Source organism: Oncorhynchus clarkii, chromosome 27 (assembly GCF_045791955.1).
Source record: "Oncorhynchus clarkii lewisi isolate Uvic-CL-2024 chromosome 27, UVic_Ocla_1.0, whole genome shotgun sequence".
Classification (NCBI taxonomy): Eukaryota; Metazoa; Chordata; class Actinopteri; order Salmoniformes; family Salmonidae; genus Oncorhynchus; species Oncorhynchus clarkii.
The window spans coordinates 11,213,251-11,238,769 of record NC_092173.1 but is presented as its reverse complement, the minus strand read 5'-3'; the positions used below and the strand labels follow the sequence as shown (position 1 = coordinate 11,238,769).

The following is a 25,519-nucleotide window of genomic DNA, read 5'->3' as shown; positions in this document are numbered from 1 at the left end:
ATGTGCGGGGTACAGAGATGAGGTAGTCATTCAAAAATCATGTTAACACTAGTATTGCACACACAGTGAGTTCATGCAACTTATTATGTGACTTGTTAAGAACATGTTTACTCCTGAACTTATTTAGACTTGTCATAACAACGGGGTTGACTACTTATCGACTCTATGCATTTCAGCTTTTCATTTTTAATGAATTTAGAAAAATATATTTCCACTTTGACATTATGGGCTTATTTAGTTCATTTTAAATTCAGGCTGTAACATGACAAAATGTGGAAAAAGTCAAGGGGTGTGAATACTTTCTGAAGGCACTGAAGCACTAAAGGAATTGAGTTTTGCACCCCTGGATTATATACATGGACTTGGTATTTTAGTGGCGTTTTGTAAATGATCCCCCGCCCTAAGGTCACTGACATCTGAGGCATTGTCTCTCTATGTCTGATTAGCTGCCGGGTTCAGCTTGGTTGTAGGAGCGTGCCCTCTTTGGGTCTTTGACGAGCGCTAAGCTATTTATAAAACCCATGTATTATATGATGAACCTATTAGGCTAATTCTTAGGATCCTGGCTTTTGCGGATGGTGTGAGATGGGTAGGAATCTTGGCTTTCTATGTCCCAGTCTTGGTGTCCAAGTGGTTCTTTATCTAAGCCAAAGGAAGTAACTGATTGTTCATATCTGACAATCTGTCTGAGTTTCAAATTGCACCCTTTTACCAAGACAGTGACCTTTGACTAGAGTCCTTTGAGCCCTGAACAAAATGAGTGGAGTAAATAGGGAAAATGGTGCCACTTTGTCCCTGATCAGTGCTCTGACTTTGACCTCCTGTTGTTGAGTCGATCGAGTATGGTCACTCGTTGATGAATCATTTCGCTCAAATGGTTTTGGTTCGCTTGAAATGGTTCAATGAATATCTTGTCCTACCCCCACTCCATTGGCTTTCTGTCTCTGTTCAGGTGGCCATCAAAATAGTGGACAAGACCCAGCTGGATGATGAAAACCTGAAGAAGATCTTCAGGGAGGTGCAGATCATGAAGATGCTGAGGCACCCCCACATCATTCGTCTCTACCAGGTCAGTAGATCCACAGCTCCGGGGTGGAGTTTGCAGATCTAGGGTCAGCATCCCCTCCCCCAACCACAACCTTTACCATTTGTATGGACAAAGCAAATCTGACCCAAGATCAGTGTCTATCACCGGATCCACACCGCTGATACCTTGTGTGTAGTATTGTTGACTGCAGCGGTTATATTGTCAATGCAAATGTCTGTCCGTGTCATCAGGTGATGGAGAATGAGAAGATGATCTACCTAGTAACAGAGTATGCCAGTGGTGGGGAGATTTTCGGTAAGTTTCTGTCTCTTTTGTAGTGAGCTAGTGTCTTTTTTTGTATGCTCACATTGTCACATTTGACCTCTCCTCCTGCGTCCAATTGTATGGCTTTGCTACCTATGTCAATGGCTCTGACTAGTGACGATCTGTTTCTCTGTGATCCTGGGTTTGACGTCGTCATTGTTTCAGTGTTGATTTATGATGTAAAGTGGTGGAGCTCGGGGAAAGGCAAAGCAAACCTCCTCCTTTCAAAGGAAAATGAACTGAATTCGAACTTTGACCTCTGACCTGTCTGTGTTCAGACCACCTGGTGGCCCACGGCAGGATGGCGGAGAAGGACGCGCGGCGGAAGTTCAAGCAGATCGTGGCGGCCGTCCACTTCTGCCACTGCCGCAACATCGTCCACCGAGACCTGAAGGCCGAAAACCTGCTCCTGGACCACAACCTCAACATCAAGATTGCAGGTATAGTACAGTGTGTGTGTGTGTTCGAGTGTGTGTATTTTTTCCACTGGATTTTTAGGAGTGACCAGGTTGATTTTCCCTGACCCCCCTCCCCCTTTCTGTACTTTCCTGCTCCTCCTCTGTCCGTGGTAGATTTTGGCTTCAGTAACCTGTTCTCCCGAGGCCAGCTGCTAAAGACCTGGTGTGGAAGTCCTCCCTATGCAGCCCCAGAGCTCTTCGAAGGGAAGGAGTACGACGGACCCAAGGTGGATATCTGGGTCAGTAACCTAGTCTTAGCAATCCTAGTTCCTATAAGGAACAACCACAGCTGCCTGTCATAGCATATCGTGGACCATGGCTACGTCCCAATTCTAGACCCTTTTCTTAACGTGTGCATTTGTCTTGCACACTTCCCAGCATGGATTTAACAGTGGTGGACTGACCCTCCAGCCAAATACTTACACCCCAATCCAGTGCTTTCAAATCAATGACAGGGGAGTGTGCATGTGCCCACTTTTGAGAAAGGGTGGAGAATATCACCCATGAGGATTACTTCTCATCCTCCTTTTCCCCCTTTCTTTCACTCTCCCTCTCTCTCTCTCTCTGTGTAGAGTTTGGGTGTGGTGCTGTATGTTCTGGTGTGCGGTGCCTTGCCTTTTGATGGCAGCACCCTTCAGAACCTGAGGGCCCGGGTGCTGAGTGGGAAGTTCCGCATCCCCTTCTTCATGTCCACAGGTGAGACCTGATGCCAGTACTAATACCTTGTAAGGTGAAACAATGGTGTCTTCTACGGGGTCTGACTGGCTGCTATGAAGTATGTCACTAGCATCAGTGTTGCTTCTGCCCTTGTGTTCTGTCTGACAGACTGTGAGTACCTGATCCGACACATGCTGGTGCTGGAGCCCAGTAGACGCCTCTCCATGGAGCAGATCTGTAAGAACAAGTGGATGAAGCAGGGAGACCCCGACCCAGAGTTTGAGAAGGTGAGTTCCCAAACTCTTGGTCCATCGAGCTGCTTTTGGATGATCTGGCAAGACATCTCTGGTCTCCATGAAGAATGGACCCAGCGTTTGAATGGATTTTCTCTCCCTGTCTCTCTCACTCGTTCTCTCTCGCTCTCTTTCTCTCTCAGTTGATCGTGGAATGTGAGCAGGTGAAGTCTGAGCGGGAGACAGAGCTCATTAACGAGCAGGTGCTGATGGCCATGTCTGAGATGGGACTGGACCGCGAGCGCACGCTCCAGGTGGGACCAACACACACATTATACACATTGTTACAGTGGACAAACGCTGTAGTGCATATGAAATGCCATTGGCTTACCTCTGTCTTGGCTTGTTTCACCCCGTCTCTCCAGTCTCTGCACACTGATGCGTACGATCACTACAGCGCCATCTACAGCCTGCTCTCTGACCGCCTGAAGAAACACAAGACCCTGCGCATGGCCCCGCCAACGCCCCGCCCCATTGTCTACCCTCTCAACGCTGTACAGGTAACCTTTGCCCCTCAGATCTACAGATTCTAAGGAATCTGATTGGTTACTAAGATTATATGAAACAGATACCATATCATGGTTAAATTAGGTTTCTTTATTTGGGGGGGGGTTAGAAATATGTCATGTGTGGAGCAAACTGGCCTAATATTTAGTTTACTTAATAAAAATACAAAATAAATAAATGGTTATTTCCTTTCTCCACTTTGCATCGGCTCACTCTCGCTCCTTGCTCCAGTATCCTCTGCCAGTCACTACTTTACCTCAGATGCCAACGTACGTCAGTGAATGGGGAAGCCTTCCAAGAGAGGAATTGCAATGTCTCGTTGCAGCCAAGGACCCATCACTGACATTATATAGCGATGTTTTAACTAAGTTGGATTGTTGTCTTTGATGACGAACGAACTGAGTAGACAGCTTGAGAAGAAAATAAATGCTGCGGTTTAATTAAATACCAACCCGGAGAGTGGAACAAGTGGCATAGCTGCTCTACTACCAACAACGTTACCGGTCAAGCCCAATTGTTTAAATATTTAACTAAACCCGTGCCGTCTGAGGTGAAGAGTAGGATTGCCGATAGGGTGGCAGATATGTGCGCAAAAGACCTCCGGCCATTTAATCTGGTTTGGAGCAAAGGTTTCGAAATTGTGGTCCAAAGGCCAGATCTATGAATTCATCCGACTCTGGGTAAGTAGAAGGGCTGCCTTCATTGCCAAAACCTCGTAATGTGGTTGTTATTATCAGCTGTGTGTGCAGGCAACTGTCTCGTGAGCGCTGAGCAAAAGCCAAACGGAGCAGTTGCTATGGCTACTCATACGCAGAGCGGCGCGGGGACAGACAGACAAGCAGCAAACGGGAGGAAGTTATTTCTTATTTCTGCACTTAAAAATGAGTGATTTTTATCAGGACGGGACAGGAAAGTTCCGGGGTTATAGAACTGTTGCGGGATCAGAACAGTATAGGAAAAAATTGACAAGACTGGACAGGAATTCATTTTCACTCCCTTGTCAACCTTTAAAAGACAGAAGCGAACGTGACTACTAAGTACACTGAATTCAGAGCTCACACTTGTTTAACCCATGTGAGAGATTAGTGCCTTTTCGTATTTAATGTTTTAGTGATTAGTACGTTACTGTCACTCCAAGATTTTGAGGGTATTGTTTTTGCTGTCCAAAATATTTGCAGTCAAAAATGCTTGATTTTGCCGTTGGCCATTCTGACATTTTGCATGGCAATATGCAATGATTTTGTCCAATTTAGAACAAAAATGCACTGACAATGGGAAATGTTTTTTTTGACGCATTGCTTGATTGAACTATTGCTTGATTGAACCATATTATGTGGTGATTGGTTGAAAATGCAAGGCCTATTTTTGTACTATGGTGGTCAGTTTTATGCTAAAATATTGTGATGATTTGACTGTTTTATGTGGAAATAGTGCAGTGATTGGTCAAATTGTCATGCCCTCGCATAATATGCGGGCAATTGTTGAATAAAAAAATATATAAAAATGGAATCCTGGAGGGACTAACTTTAGTACTTTAGTGGTCCTCTGTAGCTCAGTTGGTAGAGCATGACACTTGAAACGCCAGGATAGTGGATTCAACTCCTGGGTCCACCCCTATATAAAATGTGTGAAAGCATGCAAGTGCCTTCAGAAAGTATTCACACCCCTTGACTTTTTCCACATTTTACTGTGTTACAAAGTGGGATTAAAATTGATTTAATTTACATCATTTTTTTGTCAACAATTTACACACAATACTCGGTCAAAGTGGAAGGAAATTATAAAATGTGAAAAAAATAAGAAAAACATAAGAAAATGCTAATATATCTTGATTAGATTTAGATATGTGCTCAAAACCCTGAGTTAGAATCACATTTAGCAGCGATTACAGCTGAGAGTCTTTTTGGGAAAGTCACTAAGAGCTTTCCACACCTGGATAGTGAATATTGCTGTAATATATACATTTTTTAAATTCTTCAAGCTGTTGATCATTGCTAGACAACCATTTTCAGGTATTGCCATAACTTAAATCTGCTTGAAATCTAACTGTAACTCGGCCACATTCACTGTCTTCTTGGTAAAAAAACTCCAGTGTATATTTGGCTTTGTGTTTTAGGTTATTGTGCTGCTGAAAGGGGAATTCATCTCTCAGTGTCTGGTGGAAAGCAGACAACCAGTTTGTCCTCTAGGATTTTGCCTGTGCTTAGTTCATTCGGTTTCTTTTTTATCCTGAAAAACTCCCCAGTCCTTAACGATAACAAGCATATCCACAATATAATGCAGCCACCACTATGCCTGAAAATATGTGGAGTGGTACTCACTAATATGTTTGGGGCAAATCCAATACAACACTTTGTATTCAGAACAAAAAGTGAATTGCTTTGCCACATTTTTTGCAGTATTACTTTAGTGCCTTGTTGCAAACAGGATACATGTTTTGGAATATTTGTATTCTGTACAGTCTTCCTTCTTTTCACTCTGTCAATTAGATTAGTTGTATGGAGTAACTACAATGTTGTTGATCCATCCTCAGTTTTCTCCTATCACAGCCATTAAACTCAGTTACTGTTTTAAAGTCTTCATTGGCCTCATGTTAAATCCCTGAGCGGTTTCCTACCTCTCCAACAACTGAGTTGGGAAGGATGCCTGTATCTTTAGTGACTGTGTGTATTGATACACCATTTAAAGTGTAATTAATAGCTTCACCATGCTCACAGTGATATCCAATGTCTGCCAATAAGTGCCCTCTGCGTATCATTGGAAAACCACCCTGGTCTTTGTGTTTGACATTCACTGCTCGACTGAGGGACCTTACAGATAATTGTATATGTTGGGTACAGAGATGAGGTATTCGTTCAAAGATAATGCTAAACACTATTATTGCACACAGTTTGAGTCCTTGTGACTTGTTAAGCACATTTTTACTCCTGAACATATTTAGGCTTGTCATAAAAAACGTGTTGAATACTTATTGACTCAATGCATTTTGTCTTTTCATTTTTTATTAATTTGTAAAAATGCCAAACATAATTCTACTTTGACATTATAGGGTGGGCCAGTGGCAAGAAATCTCAATAATACATTTTTAGTTCAGACTGTAACACAACAAAATTAGTAAAAAGTCGAGGGGTGCGAATACTTTCTGAAGGCTCTGTGTGTGGCTTTGGAGAAAAGCGTCTGCTAATTGGCATATTATTGTAAAAAGGCAAGTTTTGAAAGAAGGTTGCCTGTGAGTGACAATCCTCATTTCCATCTGTTATGTTGAGGTGAACTGAGTGAAACACATCCACTTAGCAGCAGGCCAGAGCAGATTGCGAGCCAATCAGTTCAATCCTTGAGTAACCTCACCTGTGTGTGTGTGTGTGTGTGTGTGTGTGTGTGTGTGTGTGTGTGTGTGTGTGTGTGTGTGTGTGTGTGCGTGTGCGTGTGTGTGCGTGTCTTTTTCCTGCAGACGGATCAGCAGGGTAATCCTGTTAGCATGAATGTCCCACACGTCCAGCTGATCAACCCAGAGAACCAGATCGTTGAGGTTAGTGAGTCCACCCACATCCATTACACAATCCTGCAATGCAGCTGGTCTAGTGACACTGACATGGTGGCCTGTTTGCTATGATCGCTTTAAGCTTAGCCTCCTAGCACACTTCTTTAAGGTTCAATGCCATTCTGGGTAACAATTAAGTACCTCACTGTGATTAGTTTTCAATTTAAAATAGCCACAAAAAAAATCTAAAATTTTGCTTGGACTGTGGTCTGATTCGGGAGGGGAAAACTAGCTATTGGCAGAGAGGTTTGGAGCTCTTTTTCTGATTGGTCTATTAACAAATTTACCTGGCAGGCCAGGACTCTATCCCACAAAAACACACTGAAATTTCAGGCTTTTTTTCCAAACAGCTCTTACACTTAAAGGGCATTATCATAATTTTCACAATTTCACAGTATTATTCCAATCTCATAGTGTTGAAGTATATTAAACTGCACTGGGACTTTTTAATTTGGGAACATTGTATCTAGGCAGCACAGCAATTGTTTTGTAAGATCCTACACTAATATATCCCTGTGATTCATATATATATCCAACTCTGAATAACCCAGACACACAGGCATACACATACCACATACACAAATGTAGAAACAAATGCATTTTTACACATACAGATATTGTTTGTCGTTTGCTGTGTAGCCGGACGGAAACATGGCCCTGGACAGTGATGACGCGGAGGAGCCGTCTCCAGAGGCCATGGCTCGCTACCTGTCCATGAGGCGTCACACTGTGGGCGTCCCAGACCCCAGGTACTGTATACACCTTGTCTGTCCGTCCGTTTTGTCTGTCTCCCTGGCTGTTTGGCTGTCTCTGTCTTGCCATCTGTGTGTGCTTGCATCTCCTTACTGACGGTGTTCTTCTCTATCAGGACGGAGATGCAGGAGGATCTGCAGAAGCTGCCCCCTGGGTTCCCCCGTGTGGCCCCGCAGCCCCCCTTCCCCATGCCCCCCACCATGGGCCACATGCACACACTTATGCCCATCCAGAACCCACACCTGCAGCCCACACAGCAGCTGGAATACAAGGTGAGGGATCAGAAGGGATGTGTGTGTGTTTGGTGTGACAGAGTATAGTTACATACTCCTGACACCTCTCCCTCTCTCTGTCCCTCCAGGAGCAGTCCCTGCTGCAGCCCCCCACCCTGCAGCTGCTGAATGGCATGGGACCTCTGGGCCGTAGGGCCTCAGACGGCGGGGCCAACATCCAGCTGCACGCCCAGCTACTGAAGAGGCCACGTGGACAGTCCCCTCTGGTTGCCAACCCTGTGAGTCCCTGCCCCTCCCCCCAAACCCCCAATGTGTGTTTGTGTTTAAGAGCCAGAACTTCATTCAAATATATGTGTATTTGATTATTTGTTATTTAATACTTATTTTCTATGTATAATGTAAATATAAATAAATAATATAGCCGGAATCAACTATTTACAGTACCAGTCATAAGTTTGGGACACACCTACTCATTCCAGGGTTTTTCTTTATTTTTACTATTTTCTACTTTGTAGAATAATAGTGAAGACATCAAAACTGTGAAATAAAACACATGGAATCATGTAGTAACCAAAAAAGCGTTAAACAATTCAAAATATATGTTATATTTTAGATTCTTCAAAGTAGCCACCCTTTGCCTTGATGACAGCTTTGCACACTCTTGGTATCCTCTCAACCAGCCTCAATCTACCTCAATCATGAGTCACCTGTAATGCATTTCAATTAACTGCGTTAATTCATTTGTGGGTTTTCTTTCCTTCTTAATGTCTTTAAGACATGAAGGTCTGTCAATGCAGAACATTTCAAGAACTTTGAAAGTTTATTCAAGTACAGTCGGAAAAACCATCAAGCGCTATGATGAAACTGGCTCTCAATAGGACCGCCACAGGAATGGAAGACCCAGAGTTACCTACGCTGCAGTGGATAAGTTCCTTAGATTTACCAGCCTCAGAAATTGCAGCCCAAGTAAATGCTTCACAGAGTTCAAGTAACAGACACATCTCAACATCCAACTGTTCAAAGGAGACTGTGTGACTCAGGCCTTCATGATCGAATTACTACGAAGAAACCACTACTAAAGGACACCAATAAGAATAAGAGACTTGCTTCTGCCAAGAACCTGTGGAAATCTGTGCTTTGGTTTGATGAGTCTAAATGTGTGATTTTTGGTTACAACTGCCATGCCTTTGTGAGAAGGAAAGTAGGTGAATAGATGAACACCGCATTGTTTGGTTCCCATCGTGAAGCATCGAGTAGGTGGTGTGATGGTGTTGGGGTACTTGTTGGTGACACTGTCAGTGATTTTATTTAGAATTCAAGGCACACTTAACCAGCATAGCTACCACAGAATTCTGCAGCGATACGCCATCACATCTGGTTTGCGCTTAGTTGGACGATCATTTGTTTTTCATCAGGACAATGACCCAACACACCTCCAGGCTGTGTAAGGGCTATTTGACCAAGAAGGAGAGTGATGGAGTGCTGCATCAGATGATCTGGCCTCCACAATCAATAAAATGTATTTATAAAGCCCTTCTTACATCAGCTGATGTCACAAAGTGCTGTACAGAACCCAGCCTAAAACCCCAAACAGCAAGCAATGCAGGTGTAGAAGCACAGTGGCTAGGAAAAACTACCTAGAAAGGCCGGAACCAAGGAAGAAACCTAGAGAGTCTAGTGAACAGGTCAGGGTTCCATAGCTGCAGGCAGAACAGTTAAAACTGGAGCAGCAGCACGACCAGGTGGACTGGGGACAGCAAGAAGTCATCAGACCAGGTCGTCCTGAGGCATGGCCGTAGGGCTCAGGTCCTCAGAGAGCGAGAGATAATTAGAGAAAGCATACTTAAATTCACACAGGACACCGGATAAAACAGGAGAAATACTCCAGATATAACAAACTGACCCTAGCCCCCGAAACACAAACTATTGCAGCATAAATACTGGAGGCTGAGACGGGAGGGGTCGGGAGACACTGTGGCCCCGCCTGACGATCCCCCCAGACAGGGCCAAACAGGCAGGATATAACCCCACCCACTTTGCCAAAGCACAGCCCCCATACCACTAGAGGGATATCTTCAACCACCAACTTACTATCCTGAGACAAGGCCGAGTATAGCCCAAGAAGATCTCCCCCACGGCACGAACCCGAGGGGGGGCGCTAACCCCGACAGGAAGATCACGTCAGTGACTCAACCCACTCAGGTGATGCACCCCTCCTAGGGACGGCATGGAAGGGCACCAGTAAGCCAGTGACCCAGCCCTTGTAATAGGGTTTGAGGCAAAGAATCCCAGTGGAGAGAGGGGAACCGGCCAGACAGAGACACCAAGGGCGGTTTGTTGCTCCAGTGCCTTTCCATTCACCTTCACACTCCTGGGCCAGACTAGACTCAATCATAGGACCTACTGAAGAGATTAGTCTTCAATAAAGACTTAAAGGTTGAGACCGAGTCTGCGTCTCTCCCATGGATAGGCAGACGATTCCATAAAAATGGAGCTCTATAGGAGAAAGCCCTGCCTCCAGCTGTTTGCTTAGAAATTCTAGGGACAGTAACGAGGCCTGCGTCTTGTGACCCATAGCGTACGTGTAGGTATGTACGGCAGGACCAAATCGGAAAGATGGGTAGGAGCAAGCCCATGTAATGCTTTGTAGGTTAGCAGTAAAACCTTGAAATCAGTCCCAGCCTTATCAGGAAGCCAGTGTAGAGAGGCTAGCACTGGAATAATATGATCAAATTCTTTGGTTCTAGTCAAGATTCTTGCAGCCGTGTTTATCACTAATTTAAGTTTTAGTGCTTTATTCGGGTAGCCGGAAAGTAGAGCATTGCAGTAGTCTAACCTAGAAGTGACAAAAGCACAGATACGTTTTTCTGCATTTTTGGACAAAGTTTCAGATTTTTGCAATGTTACGTAGATGGAAAAAGCTGTGCTTGAAACAGTCTTGATTTGTTCATCAAAAGAGAGATCAGGGTCCAGAGTAACGCCAAGGTCCTTCACAGTTCTATTTGAGACAACTGTACAACCATCAAGATTAATTGTCAGATTCAACAAAAGATCACTTTGTTTTTTGGGACCTAGAACTAACATCTCTGTTTTGTCCAAGTTTAAAAGTAGAACATTTGCCACCATCCACTTCCTTATGTCTGAAGCACAAACTTCCAGGGAGGGCAATTTTGGGGCTTCACCATGTTTCATCAATGTACAGCTGTGTGTCGTTCGTATAGCAGTGAAAGTTAACATTACGTTTCCGAATGAGATCAGCAAGAGGTAAAATATATATAGTGAAAACAATAGTGGTCCTAAAACGGAGCCTTGAGGAACACCGAAATGTACAGTTGATTTGTCAGAGGACAAACCATCCACAGAGACAAACTGACATCTTTCCGACAGATAAGATCTAAACCAGGCCAGAACTTGTCCGTGCTGACCAATTTGAGTTTCCAATCTCTCCAAAAGAATGTTATGATCGATGGTATCAAAAGCAGCACTAAGGTCTAGGAGCACGAGGACAGATGCAGATCCTCAGTCGGAAGCCATTAAAAGGTCCTTTACCACCTTCACAAGTGCGGTCTCAGTGCTATGATGGCGTCTAGAACCAGACTGAACCGTTTTGTATACATTGTTTGTCTTCAGGAAGGCAGTGAGAATGCTGCACAACAGCTTTTTCTAACATTTTTGAGAGGAATGGGAGATTCGATATAGGCTGGTTTTTAGTTTTTTATATTTTCTGGGTCAAGGTTTGGCTTTTTCAGGAGAGGATTTATTACTGCCGATTTTAGTGAGTTTGGTACACATCCGGTGGATAGGGAGCCGTTTATTATGTTCAACATAGGAGGGCCAAGCACAGGAAGCAGCTCTTCCAGTAAACTCTTAAAGACCTAGTAATATTTTACATCAATAGCAGTCAATATTTATCGTCACCTTAATTCAGTCTCATCTGAAAGTTGTAAATTCTTGGTTATCTTCACAAACCCTGGCTAACAAGTTGAATCAGCAATACACATTTTGGATTCATTATTTATTTACTAAATACCTAACTAATCACACAGAATTACACATACACATAATTAATCATAACTTGATTACAAATGACGTCATAAAGGAAAACGTCTCTAGCGGGCGGAACAGACATGACAGCTTGTTACACAAAAGAAAAGGGTCTGGGTTTGAGTGAAAGAGCGGGAAGATTGAGGAACAAGGGGCGAAGCTGTGCTATCGTAAATACAGTATCTTATGCATTCTAAATTACCACCCATTTGGAAAAGGAAAATGCAATAAATATTTACTCTGAGCTGCGCTTCGGTAGGTTGGTGGTAGATGGAAGGCCGTGCTGCCCAACCAAGTCCTTTGTCCTTTGAAGAATGTCTCTGCTGGTTAATTGGATACGTTGTAGTAACGTCGTTGTGTGGTTGACAAGATACTCTGTCTGTTCCTTCCTAACCTGTGTTTGCAGCTGGTGTTGCTAACTCTACGGCTAGGAGGTATCACTTCTGTTGTGAATAAGAGTTCAAAGTTCATACCATTCGCAACCAAAGCTCATGCTGATGTTGGCTTCGTTCTGTAGTTATTATCTGAACCATTCTGACATCGGACCCTCGTCCTCACATCCTCGGAACAGGAAGTTATATTGTCGTCAAGGCTTTATATAGGAGGGGAGAGGGGGGCGTGTTTGAAATCTTTTATAGCCCATGTCCCTTCACAGGGGCGGGCCACTGATTGAGCAGAGCCCTAACCAAATCTCACATTTTAGAAGCTAAAATCATATTTCATCCCATCACAAATAATTTCATATTCAAACATTTAAATTGAACAACAATTCCATGTGAATCCGATAACTCTGATGTGTAGACTTTCCACTGTAGAGTTTGTCATCTTATCATTGACGAGAATGTCTCAGATGACAACCGAACTGACATCATATTCATTAAGTACCACCGCATATGTTCAATTGGTCGGATTACCAGAATATAGTTTATTTCCCCCCACCTTCTGATGTTCCCAGAATCTCTATGTTAACCAAGGTGTTTGCAAATGTAACACCAGTAGGTCAGAGAGAGGAAAAAAGGGGGAAGAGGTATTTATGACTGTCATAAACCTACCCCCAGGCCAACGTCATGACAACAGTGAGTAGGTCCGGAGACATGTTGGACAAAACCCACTGAGTCGATGATGGCTCCGAAAGCCTTTTGGAGTGGCTCTGTGGACTTTTCCATGTGAATATTAAAGTCTTTTTAAATTTTATTTAAATATTTACCCCGTTTTCTCCCCAATTGTTTAGTAGCTACTATCTTGTTTCATCGCTACAACTCCCGTACGGGCTCGGGAGAGACGAAGGTTGAAAGTCATGCATCCTCCGATACACAACCCAACCAAGCCGCACTGCTTCTTAACACAGCGCACATCCAACCCGGAAGCCAGCCGCACCAATGTGTCGGAGGAAACACTGTGCACCTGGCAACCTTGGCTAGCGCGCACTGCGCCCGGCCCGCCACAGGAGTCGCTGGTGCGCGATGAGACAGTCACATCAAGATTATGATCAGTGATTAGTTCATTGACTATAACTGCCTTGGAAGTGAGGGATCTAACATTAAGTAGCCCTATTTTGAGGTGTGCGATATCACAATCTCTTTCAATAATGACAGGAATGGAGGAGGTCTTTATTCCAGTGAGATTGCTAAAGGGAATATTGCCATGTTTAGTTTTGCCCAACCTAGATTGAGGCACAGACACAGTCTCAATGGGGATAGCTGAGCTGACTACACTGACTCTGCTAGCGGCAGACTCCACTAAGCTGGCAGGCTGGCTAGCAGCCTGCTGCCTGGCCTGCACCTTATCTCATTGTGGAGCTAGTGGAGTTAGAACCCTGTCTACATTCGTAGATAAGATGAGAGCACCCCTTCAGCTAGGGTGAAGTCCGTCACTCCTCAGCAGGCCAGGCTTAGTCCCGTTTGTGGGTGAGTCCCAGAAAGAGGGCCAATTATCTACAAATTCTACCTTTTGGTAGGGGCAGAAAACTGTTTTCAACCAGCGATTGAGTTGAGACTCCGCTGTAGAGCTCATCACTCCCCCTAACTGGGAGGGGGCCAGAGACAATTCAAATCACCTGACCTCACCCCAATATAAATGGTTTGGGATGAGTTGGACCGCAGAGTGAAGGAAAAGCAGCCAACAAGTGTTCAGCATATGTGGGAACCCCTTCAAGACTGTTGGAAAATCATTCCAGGTGGAGCTGTTTGAGAGAATGCCATGAGTGTGCAAAGCTGTCATCAATGCAAAGGGTGGCTAATTTGAAGAAATATAAAATATATTTTGATTTGTTTAACACTTTTTTTTGGTTACTACATGATTCTGTATGTGTTATTTAATAGTTTTGATGTCTTCACTATTATCCTACAATGTAGAAAATAGTAAAAAAAATAAAGAAAAACCCTTGAATGACTAGGTGTGTCCAAACGTTTGGCTGGTACTGTACATTGGAAGCTTTTGACGTATTTATTATTTACAAATCCATTATTTCAAATACTTGGTTCAAATGCATGGGAGTATTTATTTGTATTTACACTGTGTATTTGAGTATTTTTAAATACATGCCAGTACCTTCCCAGTGTATTTCCAAATACATTCCAATATTCAACTACTTGTTTTTTCAAATTAAAAATATCAAAATATGTTCTTCCAAATGTCTTTGAAGGTAATTGAAATACCCTAAATTTGACCGCATGTACAGTGCCTTGCGAAAGTATTCGGCCCCCTTGAACTTTGCGACCTTTTGCCACATTTCAGGCTTCAAACATAAAGATATAAAACTGTATTTTTTTGTGAAGAATCAACAACAAGTGGGACACAATCATGAAGTGGAACGACATTTATTGGATATTTCAAACTTTTTTAACAAATCAAAAACTGAAAAATTGGGCGTGCAAAATTATTCAGCCCCTTTACTTTCAGTGCAGCAAACTCTCTCCAGAAGTTCAGTGAGGATCTCTGAATGATCCAATGTTGACCTAAATGACTAATGATGATAAATACAATCCACCTGTGTGTAATCAAGTCTCCGTATAAATGCACCTGCACTGTGATAGTCTCAGAGGTCCGTCAAAAGCGCAGAGAGCATCATGAAGAACAAGGAACACACCAGGCAGGTCCGAGATACTGTTGTGAAGAAGTTTAAAGCCGGATTTGGATACAAAAGATTTCCCAAGCTTTAAACATCCCAAGGAGCACTGTGCAAGCGATAATATTGAAATGGAAGGAGTATCAGACCACTGCAAATCTACCAAGACCTGGCCGTCCCTCTAAACTTTCAGCTCATACAAGGAGAAGACTGATCAGAGATGCAGCCAAGAGGCCCATGATCACTCTGGATGAACTGCAGAGATCTACAGCTGAGGTGGGAGACTCTGTCCATAGGACAACAATCAGTCGTATATTGTACAAATCTGGCCTTTATGGAAGAGTGGCAAGAAGAAAGCCATTTCTTAAAGATATCCATAAAAAGTGTTGTTTAAAGTTTGCCACAAGCCACCTGGGAGACACACCAAACATGTGGAAGAAGGTGCTCTGGTCAGATGAAACCAAAATGGAACTTTTTGGCAACAATGCAAAACGTTATGTTTGGCGTAAAAGCAACACAGCTCATCACCCTGAACACACCATCCCCACTGTCAAACATGGTGGTGGCAGCATCATGGTTTGGGCCTGCTTTTCTTCAGCAGGGACAGGGAAGATGGTTAAAATTGATGGGAAGATGGATGGAGCCAAATACAGGACCATTCTGGAAGAAAACCTGATGGAGTCTGCAAAAGACCTGAGACTGGGACGGAGATTTGTCTTCCAACAAGACAATGATCCAAAACATAAAGCAAAATCTACAATGGAATGGTTCAAAAATAAACATATCCAGGTGTTAGAATGGCCAAGTCAAAGTCCAGACCTGAATCCAATCGAGAATCTGTGGAAAGAACTGAAAACTGCTGTTCACAAATGCTCTCCATCCAACCTCACTGAGCTCGAGCTGTTTTGCAAGGAGGAATGGGAAAAAATGTCAGTCTCTCGATGTGCAAAACTGATAGAGACATACCCCAAGCGACTTACAGCAAAAGGTGGCGCTACAAAGTATTAACTTAAGGGGGCTGAATAATTTTGCACGCCCAATTTTTCAGTTTTTGATTTGTTAAAGTTTGAAATATCCAATAAATGTCGTTCCACTTCATGATTGTGTCCCACTTGTTGTTGATTCTTCACAAAAAAATACAGTTTTATATCTTTATGTTTGAAGCCTGAAATGTGGCAAAAGGTCGCAAAGTTCAAGGGGGCCGAATACTTTCGCAAGGCACTGTATGTTAAGAGCATAGTTTTTTTTTGTCCAGTCTACGATGCCATGTTCTGTCAGTGCCAATGTACCTACTCTGTCTACTGAGTTGACAGTGGTTTTATACATCACCCACCTGTTTTCAGAGTTTCGCTGTCCAACATTTTTTTCCCTCATCGTGTTCTCTCCATCTCCTCCCGTTCACGCTGTCCCTCCCTCTCGCAGCACCCAATCCCGGCTGTGGCTCCGGTGGATGAGGAGGGTTCTGACGGGGAACCCGACCAGGAGGCGGTGCAGAGGTAAGCCTGGGACGGGCACAGGGCCCGGGGGGCTTTGAGGCGTGACTGTAGAAGCGCTAGTGTTCCTGGGTTACTGGGAGTCGAGGTGCAAGTAGGCTGCAGCACTGCTTTCTGCCACCGGGGGACTGGGCCACTGTTGTTCCGGTGTCTCCCCCCCCCCTTCTCCATCACGCAACTGGCTTTCATTAGGCAATCAATCAACTCTTCTCCAACTTCTACCAAATCTACCTCTCTAAATATCCTCTTAAAATATGTCTATCTCTCTCATTTCAAATTATGCCGCCAAATTATCTCGCCACGGCTTCGCTTACACTAAGCTTGCTCAAACAATCCAATCCTCAAATTGGAACGGGGGGTTGTGGGAGTTATCTGATATGTGATTCGTCCTGCCTGAAGGAAGGGGAGGGTGGTTTTGCCCCTTCCCCACGCAAGGGCCAATGAGGACAGAGAGCTGACCAGTGCTGCTTCCTGTCTCCCTCCCCGCGGCCCAGGTACTTGGCGAACCGCTCCAAGCGGCACACGACGCACGCGCTCATGAGCACAGCGCACGGCGCTGAGCCACTGGCAGACTCGCAGAGGCCCCAGGGCTCCCGGCAGAGGGGGTGGGTCCCGGAGCAGCACTGCCGGTGAGGGTCCCCACACTGAGGCTGACAGACACCCCAGGCCAGGGGGGGCATGCATGGGCCCCAGCACACAGGGACAGTAATAGAGGGACACGAGCACTAAGATGCACAGACACACATACACCCCCTTCACTATGCATGGACCCCATCATTCAGCGAGGCAGGGATAGGGGCATGGGAACTTTTAGGGACATTCACAGAGACAAATATTCTCACTTTATAATGAGGCAAAAGTCCACACCGGGGGGGGGTTATGCATGGTCCCCAGCCAGCACACAGGAGCAGGGACACCAGTGCACCGTGCCGGTTACACTATCACAGTCACCAGCTTGGAGCATACGACATGAGGACTTCTAGTAATCCAGGGGTAGGCTAGGTAACAGAACAGTTATCAGAGCCTTGCGCTGGGCTCTGAGATCTCCTCCTGACCTGCAGGTCAGCCATTGGACAGTCTGTGTTGTGGAGAAGCTGCCGTCTCATTGGATGAGGTCTGTCTATGTATCAAGCGTCTCAGAGTAGGAGTGCTGATCTAGGATCAGCTCTCCATCTGATTTCATTCATTGTGATCTAAACTGCAAAACTGATCCTAAATCAGCACTCCTACTCTGAGACGCTTGATACATATGGCCGGCCGCTGGTCTTCTGATACTGATTGAACACGTTCAACTCTGTTTCTGAGAAACATCTTTATTATTCCAAACGATTCATTCTACAGCCAGTTTAAGTTAGCCTAGCTATTCTCTGATTTCTCTAGCTTGCTATTCTCGATATAGTAAAAGAAAGATGTTTCGGTTTTTTGACTGCAGCTGAAGGACGCTTAGATGTTACAGCCAGGTATGGGATTCTCCAAATGATCCTGTCAATCAGGTCTACGTTTGGATTGGATATGATGACACAGTGGTGCATTCCTGCTGTGTATCCTGTGTTCACGGCTCTAAGATCAGCTCTGTGTTTACAGTGGCATTCGGATGCAGAGAGACCAGACTAGCTCATGTAAATGATTTTTATTTTATTTTTCCATCTGTGTATGACTGTGTGTCTGTGTGCGACTTCACCTCTGTATCCATTTCTGTGACCTCACCTGCGTATCCATTTCTATCTATATCTGGCTCCTGTCTATGCATCTGGATCGGTGTGTCTGTATGTGTGCGGCTCTGCGCACCTCCCCAGGTCCAGCTACAAGGACTGTAACACCCTGCACTTGCCCATGGAGCGTTTCTCCCCCGTGAGGCGCTTCTCCGATGGGGCCACCACAATCCAGGCCTTTAAGGCCCACCTGGAGAACAGCAGCCTCATCAGGCAGCTCAAACAGGTACTATACACCCCCACCTGGCTCTGTACACCCCCACCTGGCTCTGTACACCCCCACTGGCTCTGTACACCCCCACCTGGCTCTGTACACCCCCACCTGGTGTTGTAAACCTACACCTAGGGCTGTTACGGTGACCGTATGTATTACCACAGTCAAATTCCACGTGACCGTTTTGTCAAGGTAACTAGGCTTGTTGCACAGCATTTCTATAGGCCATGCAACTGTATTTAGAATTATGTTATTTCTTTCTGTATAGACAGGAATAGGCTAATTTGGCAATATATTTGTGGCAATTTAGATTTGTGGAAATCTTAGCTTCCACTAGCCTTATGGAAGAACTGCCTATGCTAGAATATTAATAACGTATCCGCATGTAACCTCCATTCGCTGTTCGAGTGCAGGTTACAGATGACAAGTTTTCTTTTTGTGGGCTATTCTAAATCAAAAGTCATTCTACACACTCGCTGGCACGAGAACAGGCACGAATGATCAGTTCCCAACGAAAATTGCAGCGCGGCGCAAAGTTCTGCACCCATCCCCTTCAAGGAGAATAGATTAAAAGGGAAACAGTAGCCCTTGTAGTCGATAAACTGTATTGATAACCAATTGCTCTGAGACACGTAGACGGTAACTAAATATTACAACGTTCCCGTAGAGGAGTTGAACAATGGAACACCCATACTATCCGTGGTAGGGATTGTAGTAACAAAATATATCACATATATAGGAAAGCAATAAAATACAACAATTGATAAAGAAATAAACCACAACTACACTATACCATTCAAGATGGTAGGGAATGTTGTAAAACAATTAGTATTCGGCTTTCTATTCATAGTATTTTATAAATAGATAAGACAGCATTAGACGAAAGGATAATTAGCTAAATAGTACATCTTCAAAAATAAGGAACTGGAAACACAAAAGTACTCAATCAACATGGTAGAGATAAAACACATAGGACATAGAAGGCACAGTATGTGGGTATGTGCAGGTGTATTGTGATGGAAGGGGGGGGGGGGGGTGGTTGTGTTTGGGAAAAGTGTTAAGTGAGTGAAAGAGGAAAATGGTAGCAAATCCCAGAGCCCATGTGTGTCTGCGAGCAGGGGTTGTGAGAGAGAGCTTTCAATCTTGTGCAGATATGGGATATACATTTTAAAACAAATGTATAAATCTAGGTTATTGATTTGTTGGCCAATCATGAGACCATCCCCAACCCTATATCCTATACACCCACCTGAGCGACCCATACACTAAGGAGGAGTCCTTATCTGTTTTAAGTGCCTACTGTAACTAGCCTATACGCAGCCAAATCAGAAAAATGAATACGGTCGGAGACCAGCTAAAGCGGCGCCGACCCTGCTCTCTGATGGGTGAGCATAATATACAAAGAATTTCTCCATCAGCTAGGACTTGACATTGGTTAATCAAGTCTCCCCATTTTTGCATGCCTTCTCAAACAGCTGCAACTGTATTTGCATTTGTACATCAAGTCCTTTCTGGAGTTGGGCTCGAGGATGGAGCAACTGGAACAACATCTGAGCTTGTGGTTGTTTGTGGAGCAAAGGGTGGAAAAGTGGAGAACAATTGGAGGTTAACTTAATAATAGCAGTGCAGATATCATGGTACAGCTATATGGACACTCAGTCACTATGGTACTTTTTTTTTTTTTTTTTTTTTTTTTTTTAACTCTGTTTATTAAGTTTTGAACATACACACACACAGACAAGACAAAGCAATATAAATAATATACTCAACTAGAAAAAATAATGGTAAGTTGACAAACATATATTATGATAAATTGAATTGCAACTTGTATCTCATTATGGTAAATGGGGAAATAAGTCAATTCTAATTGTAATGTCTTAGCAGATAATAAGAAAAGATTGTCAGTATTTACCTGGATAAAAGAAAAGTAATATAATATGTATTAACAGGAAACTCATTCAACAATTTGGGGGGGGGGGGGGGGTATATTTCTTCCATGGGCAAAGAAACTCTAAAGGGTTGATGATCTTAATAAACAATCATTTTGATCTGAATCTGCAAATTGTCCAAACAGATCCTCAAGGTAGATGGATGATTTTAAATATTTTATGGGACCATAAACAGATTTGGCTCATTAATATATACGGTCCAAATAATGATGATCCATGCTTCTTTAAAAATATATATAATCATTTATCAAACCTACAAGCAATACAATGGTGGTAAATTATAAACGGGATCTTAAAGGAAATCACGCTACAAACTACCACCCTCATGCACTTAAGGAAATCACACTACAAACTACCACCCTCATACACTTAAGGAAATCACGCTACAAACTACCACCCTCATGCACTTAAGGAAATCACACTACAAACTACCACCCTCATACACTTAAGGAAATCACGCTACAAACTACCACCCTCATACACTTAAGGAAATCACACTACAAACTACCACCCTCATGCACTTAAGGAAATCACGCTACAAACTACCACCCTCATGCACTTAAGGAAATCACACTACAAACTACCACCCTCATGCACTCAAGGAAATCACACTACAAACTACCACCCTCATGCACTTAAGGAAATCACGCTACAAACTACCACCCTCATGCACTTAAGGAAATCACGCTACAAACTTCCACCCTCATGCACTTAAGGAAATCACACTACAAACTACCACCCTCATGCACTTAAGGAAATCACATATGTCATTGATATATTGAAACTAGTGGAAATATGGAGGCTTAAATATCCTGACCTAGTGAGTTATACATGGCGGAGGCTCAATCAAGCTAGTTGTCTTGACTGCTTTCTTATGTCATTCTCGCTGGCACCCAAGGTTTTTTTTTAAGTGTTGAGAGGGGACCGAATGCAGAATACATTACTCGTACAGAATTCCCACGTGGGTGAGAATATTGGAAATTTAATCAAAGCCTATTGGATGATAACTTTATTTTTAGCTAAGACAGAATCATTTAGAACTGACTTTTTCCAAAATAACATAGGTATAGCAGATCCCCTTATTGTATGGGACACTTTTAAATGTGCCTTTAGAGGCCATACAATTCAGTACTCATCTCTAAAACAAAGCAATTTAGGTAAAAAGAGCCCATTGTAACAAAGGAAGTAGGACTAACAATACAGACGGATAGCAATAAAAACTGTAACATAGGCACAGAATAAGTGAGAGGAAAAAGAAATTGAAGAACTTATTCAAGAAAAATCGAGTGTAATATATTATAAAAAATAAAGCGACCTGGATGTAATATTGGAAAAATGCCCCAAATTGTTTATTTAATCTTCAACATAGAAATGCTACCAAAAATAATTTACTGAAACTTCACCAAACAATATTTTGAAAGGAAGCCAAGTCCTTTTAAAGTATGTTTTCGTATGTCTCCTCTGTCTCCACTAACCAACGTTAAGTTAATTGTATGTATTTTTTTTCTTTCTATTAATAATGTAAAATGAACTAAATTAACTTTAATTACCGAAAGGCTCATGTGAAGGCCAAATTACAGAGGAGGAGCCTTTAAGTCTTTTTAAAGCCTTTAAGTCCGAGGAAAACTCCAGGTGGAGGTATACCAAACCTTTTTTGATATACTCAGAGGACCGTTATTAGCATGTTTTTTAACCACTCTTGTAAAAATAGTAGATTATCAGATACTCAACAAGAAAGTCTGATTTTCCTTATTACTGAAACCGAATCCAAGTGGTAAGTACAAAGATCCAGTCCATTTAAAAAAAAGTGAGTTTCCTTACACTTCAGTGTTGTGATGCAAAAATTCTAGCATTGTGCATAGAATTTAAAAGGTATTGTCAGACATTATTAATCCTAATCAAACAGGTGATTTACATGGACTTTACATGGGCATTGAAGATAATATAATTAGTAGACACAATAAAACACTATGAAAAATCTGGGAAACCAGGCCTGATATTTATAGCTGCCTTTGAAAAGGCTTTTGACAAAGTACGATTGGAATTTACAGTGCATTCGGAAAGTATTCAGACCCCTTTATTTTTTCCACATTTTCTTATGTTAGTTTTTTTTATCTTATCAACCGACATACAAAACCCCATAATGACAAATCAAAAACAGGGTTTTAATATTTTTGTAATTTTTATTAAAAAATGAAAACTGAAATATCATATTTCCATAAGTATTCAGACCCTTTACTCAGTACTTTGTTGAAGCAACTTTGGCAGCGATTACAGCCTCGAGTCTTCTTGGGTGTGACGCTACAAGCTTGGCACACTTGTATTTGGGGTGTTTCTCCATTTCTTTGCAGATCCTCTCAAGCTCTGTCAGGTTTGATTGGCTGCACAGCTATTTTCAGGTTTCTCCAAAGATGTTAGATCATGTTCAAGTCCGGGCTCTGGCTGGGCCACTCAAGGACATTGAGACTTTAATGGCAAAACACCAGTCTCATTGTCAACTGTGAAGAGGAGACTCCGGGATGCTGGCCTTCTATGCAGAGTTCCTCTGTCCAGTGTGTGTGTTCTTTTGCCCGTCTTAATCTTTAATTTTGATTGTCCAGTCTGAGATATGGCTTTTTCTTTCTAACTGTGCCTAGAAGGCCAGCATCCCGGAGTCACCTCTTCACTGTTGACGTTGGGACTGGTGTTTTGTCGGGTACTATTTAATGAAGCTGCCAGTTGAGTTGTGAGGCGTCTGTTTCTCGAACTAGACACACTAATGTACTTCTTGCTCAGTTGTGCACCGGTGCCACCCACTCCTCTTTATATTCTGGTTAGAGCCAGTTTGTGCTGTTCTGTGAAGGGAATAGTACACACCGTTGTACGAGATCTTCAGTTTCTTGTCAATTTCTCGCATGGAGTAGCCTTCATTTCTCAAAACAAGAATAAACTGACTAGTTTCCAAAGAAAGTATTTGTTTCTAGCCATTTTGAGCCTGTAATCAAACCCACAAATGCTTATGCACCAGATACTCAACAGTTTTATTGCTTCTTTAAACAGACAACAGTTTTCAACATACTTGCAAAATAGTTTTCTAATGATCAATTAGCCTATTTAAAATGATAATCTTGGATTAGCTAACACGACGTGCCATTGGAACACGTGATTTGCTGATAATGGGCCTCTGTACGCCTATGTAGAGATTCCTTTAAGAATCTGCCATTTCCAGCTACAATAGTAATTTTCAACATTAACAATGTCTACACTGTATTTCAGATCAATGTTATTTTAATGGACAAGAAAATGTGGTTTCTTTCGAAAACAAGGACATTTCTAAGTGACCCCAAACTTTTGAACGATAGTGTGTATGGGTGATACAACCATCCCAGCTCTGCAGATTTTGCTGTGAAGAGACGGGATCATTTGTTTTGGTATTGTCCATATGTAGCTTGTTTTTGGTCGCAGGTCCAGGAATGGCTGAAGAATTGCATATCTACCTGGAGCTAACTGTGCAGGTAGCACTACTGGGTGATTTGAAAAGTCATAGTCAATCGTTCAATTTTATAATAATACTTTTGGTAAAAATGTTTATCTTTAATTTAAAGTCGGTCAACTGTCAGCTGGTCAAATTGTGAATGAGCGATTGTGAATGAGCGATTGATGAAGTGTGTGAAGCCTGCACAAGAAACTGCAGAGCTCAAGCGTTTCATGTGACTTAAAACAAAATGTGTCGCATTATGCAGCCTTAGAATGTGTTAGATCAGAACATATAGCCTAATGTTTGTATCACACCTAAAGTGGATTTATTGTGATGGTGTAGGCTATATTACATGGATTTATTGTGATGGTGTAGGCTATATTACATGGATTTATTGTGATGGTGTAGGCTATATTACATGGATTTATTGTGATGGTGTAGGCTATATTACATGGATTTATTAGACTTGTAGATGTTCCAAAGGTCTGCATCAGTGGCTTATAGGTTATGCGTGGAAGCCAGGAGATGCTAAACATGTTTGTTAATTACGTTCAATTACCTGAGACCGACAGTATACTTCCATGATAATCACTGGCTGACAAAATGTCATGAGCGCCACAACACTACCCCCCCACCTGGTTTATACGCCCAAACCTAGAACTATAAACCCCCACCTGGTTCTATACACCCCCATTTAATGTGTTCTTCTTTCACGAGAGACTAGTCCTGATTTACCTCTACCTGCAGCTCCTAAGCATAGCCCTGCCTTACCCCGTACCTGCGCCAATGTATCTACCTGCTGCTCCTAAGCATGCATGCATCCTACATCGGTGCCCGGACTGCCCACAACCCCTGGGGCGCAAGTGTGAATGCCACACAAGCCTCCCTTGACGTCATCCACTCACTTTCCATGTACTTCCTCTTAGTTTGTTTTCCTACACAGTGAAAGGACAGGCGTGCTGTGTTAGATTTAGATCCTGAGCCTCTCTAGACAACAGATTCAGTGTGAACATCTCCACCTGGTGTTGTACTGGTGTTTAATGCCTGGCCCCTCTATCGTCATACCAAACAGTCTGGCGTCACTGGAAAGTCTTATGAATGCATTCAGGGAAAAGAGCGGGTCTTACCGTGTCACAATACAACCACGTGCGTACGCACGCAGCTAGATAGCTTTCCAAGTGCTTGACTTGTACCCCTGGAGGGTCCAGGTGGTGTGAAACATGGACTGGCTCTTCATTGAGATCCCATCGATTTAAATGCCTCTTCTCATTCTGTCACATCCGTGCTGGTCCTTATTTACCCTACCCACCTGATCCTGCGGGTCCTGCCTTACAATGGAACAGGTAGGTACGGGGTATAACCAGTGTAGAGAGAGGGTGCAGACACTAAAACGCATTTTGGTTCTTGTTTAGTCTGTTTACTTAAAGATCCCTCTCTCCCATCCATCTTTTTTTTCCAGAAACCATACCGTTTTAGTTTTCCCAGAAACCACACATTTTTAATTTTCTGCTTTTCATTCAATATTTTTCCATGTAAAGAACTAGTCATCGGCCCACTTTTCCGGCTTCATTTTTCCATATTTTTTTTGTCAATTTCTCCCCCTACATTTTCTCACCTGCACAACTCCAGGGCTGGCTGAACTATATTGAAATATGTAAAGACAAACTTGTATTTTTTTGCGTTGATCTGCGGTCTACAATACTTATTTGGGTAAGCCCTGCAGTTCCTAAGCATTGTCCTGCCTTACCCCGTACGCTTCTGTCTCATTTTATCTTCCTTCTGCACCTAAG

At 43.0% G+C, this 25,519-nt stretch overlaps 1 protein-coding gene across 4 annotated transcripts in view; it reads left to right on the top strand.

Moving 5' to 3' along the window:
- The window catches only part of LOC139385584 (serine/threonine-protein kinase SIK3 homolog), a 54,730-nt gene that overhangs the window by 18,369 nt on the left and 10,842 nt on the right, over window positions 1–25,519 (top strand). Inside the window, exons 2-16 of one of the 4 annotated variants that reach the window (XM_071130763.1) lie at window positions 953–1,069; window positions 1,279–1,342; window positions 1,630–1,791; window positions 1,924–2,048; window positions 2,382–2,505; window positions 2,635–2,753; window positions 2,903–3,013; window positions 3,125–3,259; window positions 6,718–6,795; window positions 7,447–7,556; window positions 7,676–7,832; window positions 7,922–8,071; window positions 16,327–16,400; window positions 16,892–17,026; window positions 18,194–18,335. In XM_071130763.1, the coding sequence (XP_070986864.1) occupies window positions 953–1,069; window positions 1,279–1,342; window positions 1,630–1,791; window positions 1,924–2,048; window positions 2,382–2,505; window positions 2,635–2,753; window positions 2,903–3,013; window positions 3,125–3,259; window positions 6,718–6,795; window positions 7,447–7,556; window positions 7,676–7,832; window positions 7,922–8,071; window positions 16,327–16,400; window positions 16,892–17,026; window positions 18,194–18,335 (1,803 nt within the window). Of the gene's footprint in view, window positions 1–952; window positions 1,070–1,278; window positions 1,343–1,629; window positions 1,792–1,923; window positions 2,049–2,381; window positions 2,506–2,634; window positions 2,754–2,902; window positions 3,014–3,124; window positions 3,260–6,717; window positions 6,796–7,446; window positions 7,557–7,675; window positions 7,833–7,921; window positions 8,072–16,326; window positions 16,401–16,891; window positions 17,027–18,193; window positions 18,338–25,519 lie in introns of all 4 variants that reach the window. The other 3 variants (XM_071130764.1, XM_071130766.1, XM_071130765.1) reach the window with 3 other exon arrangements.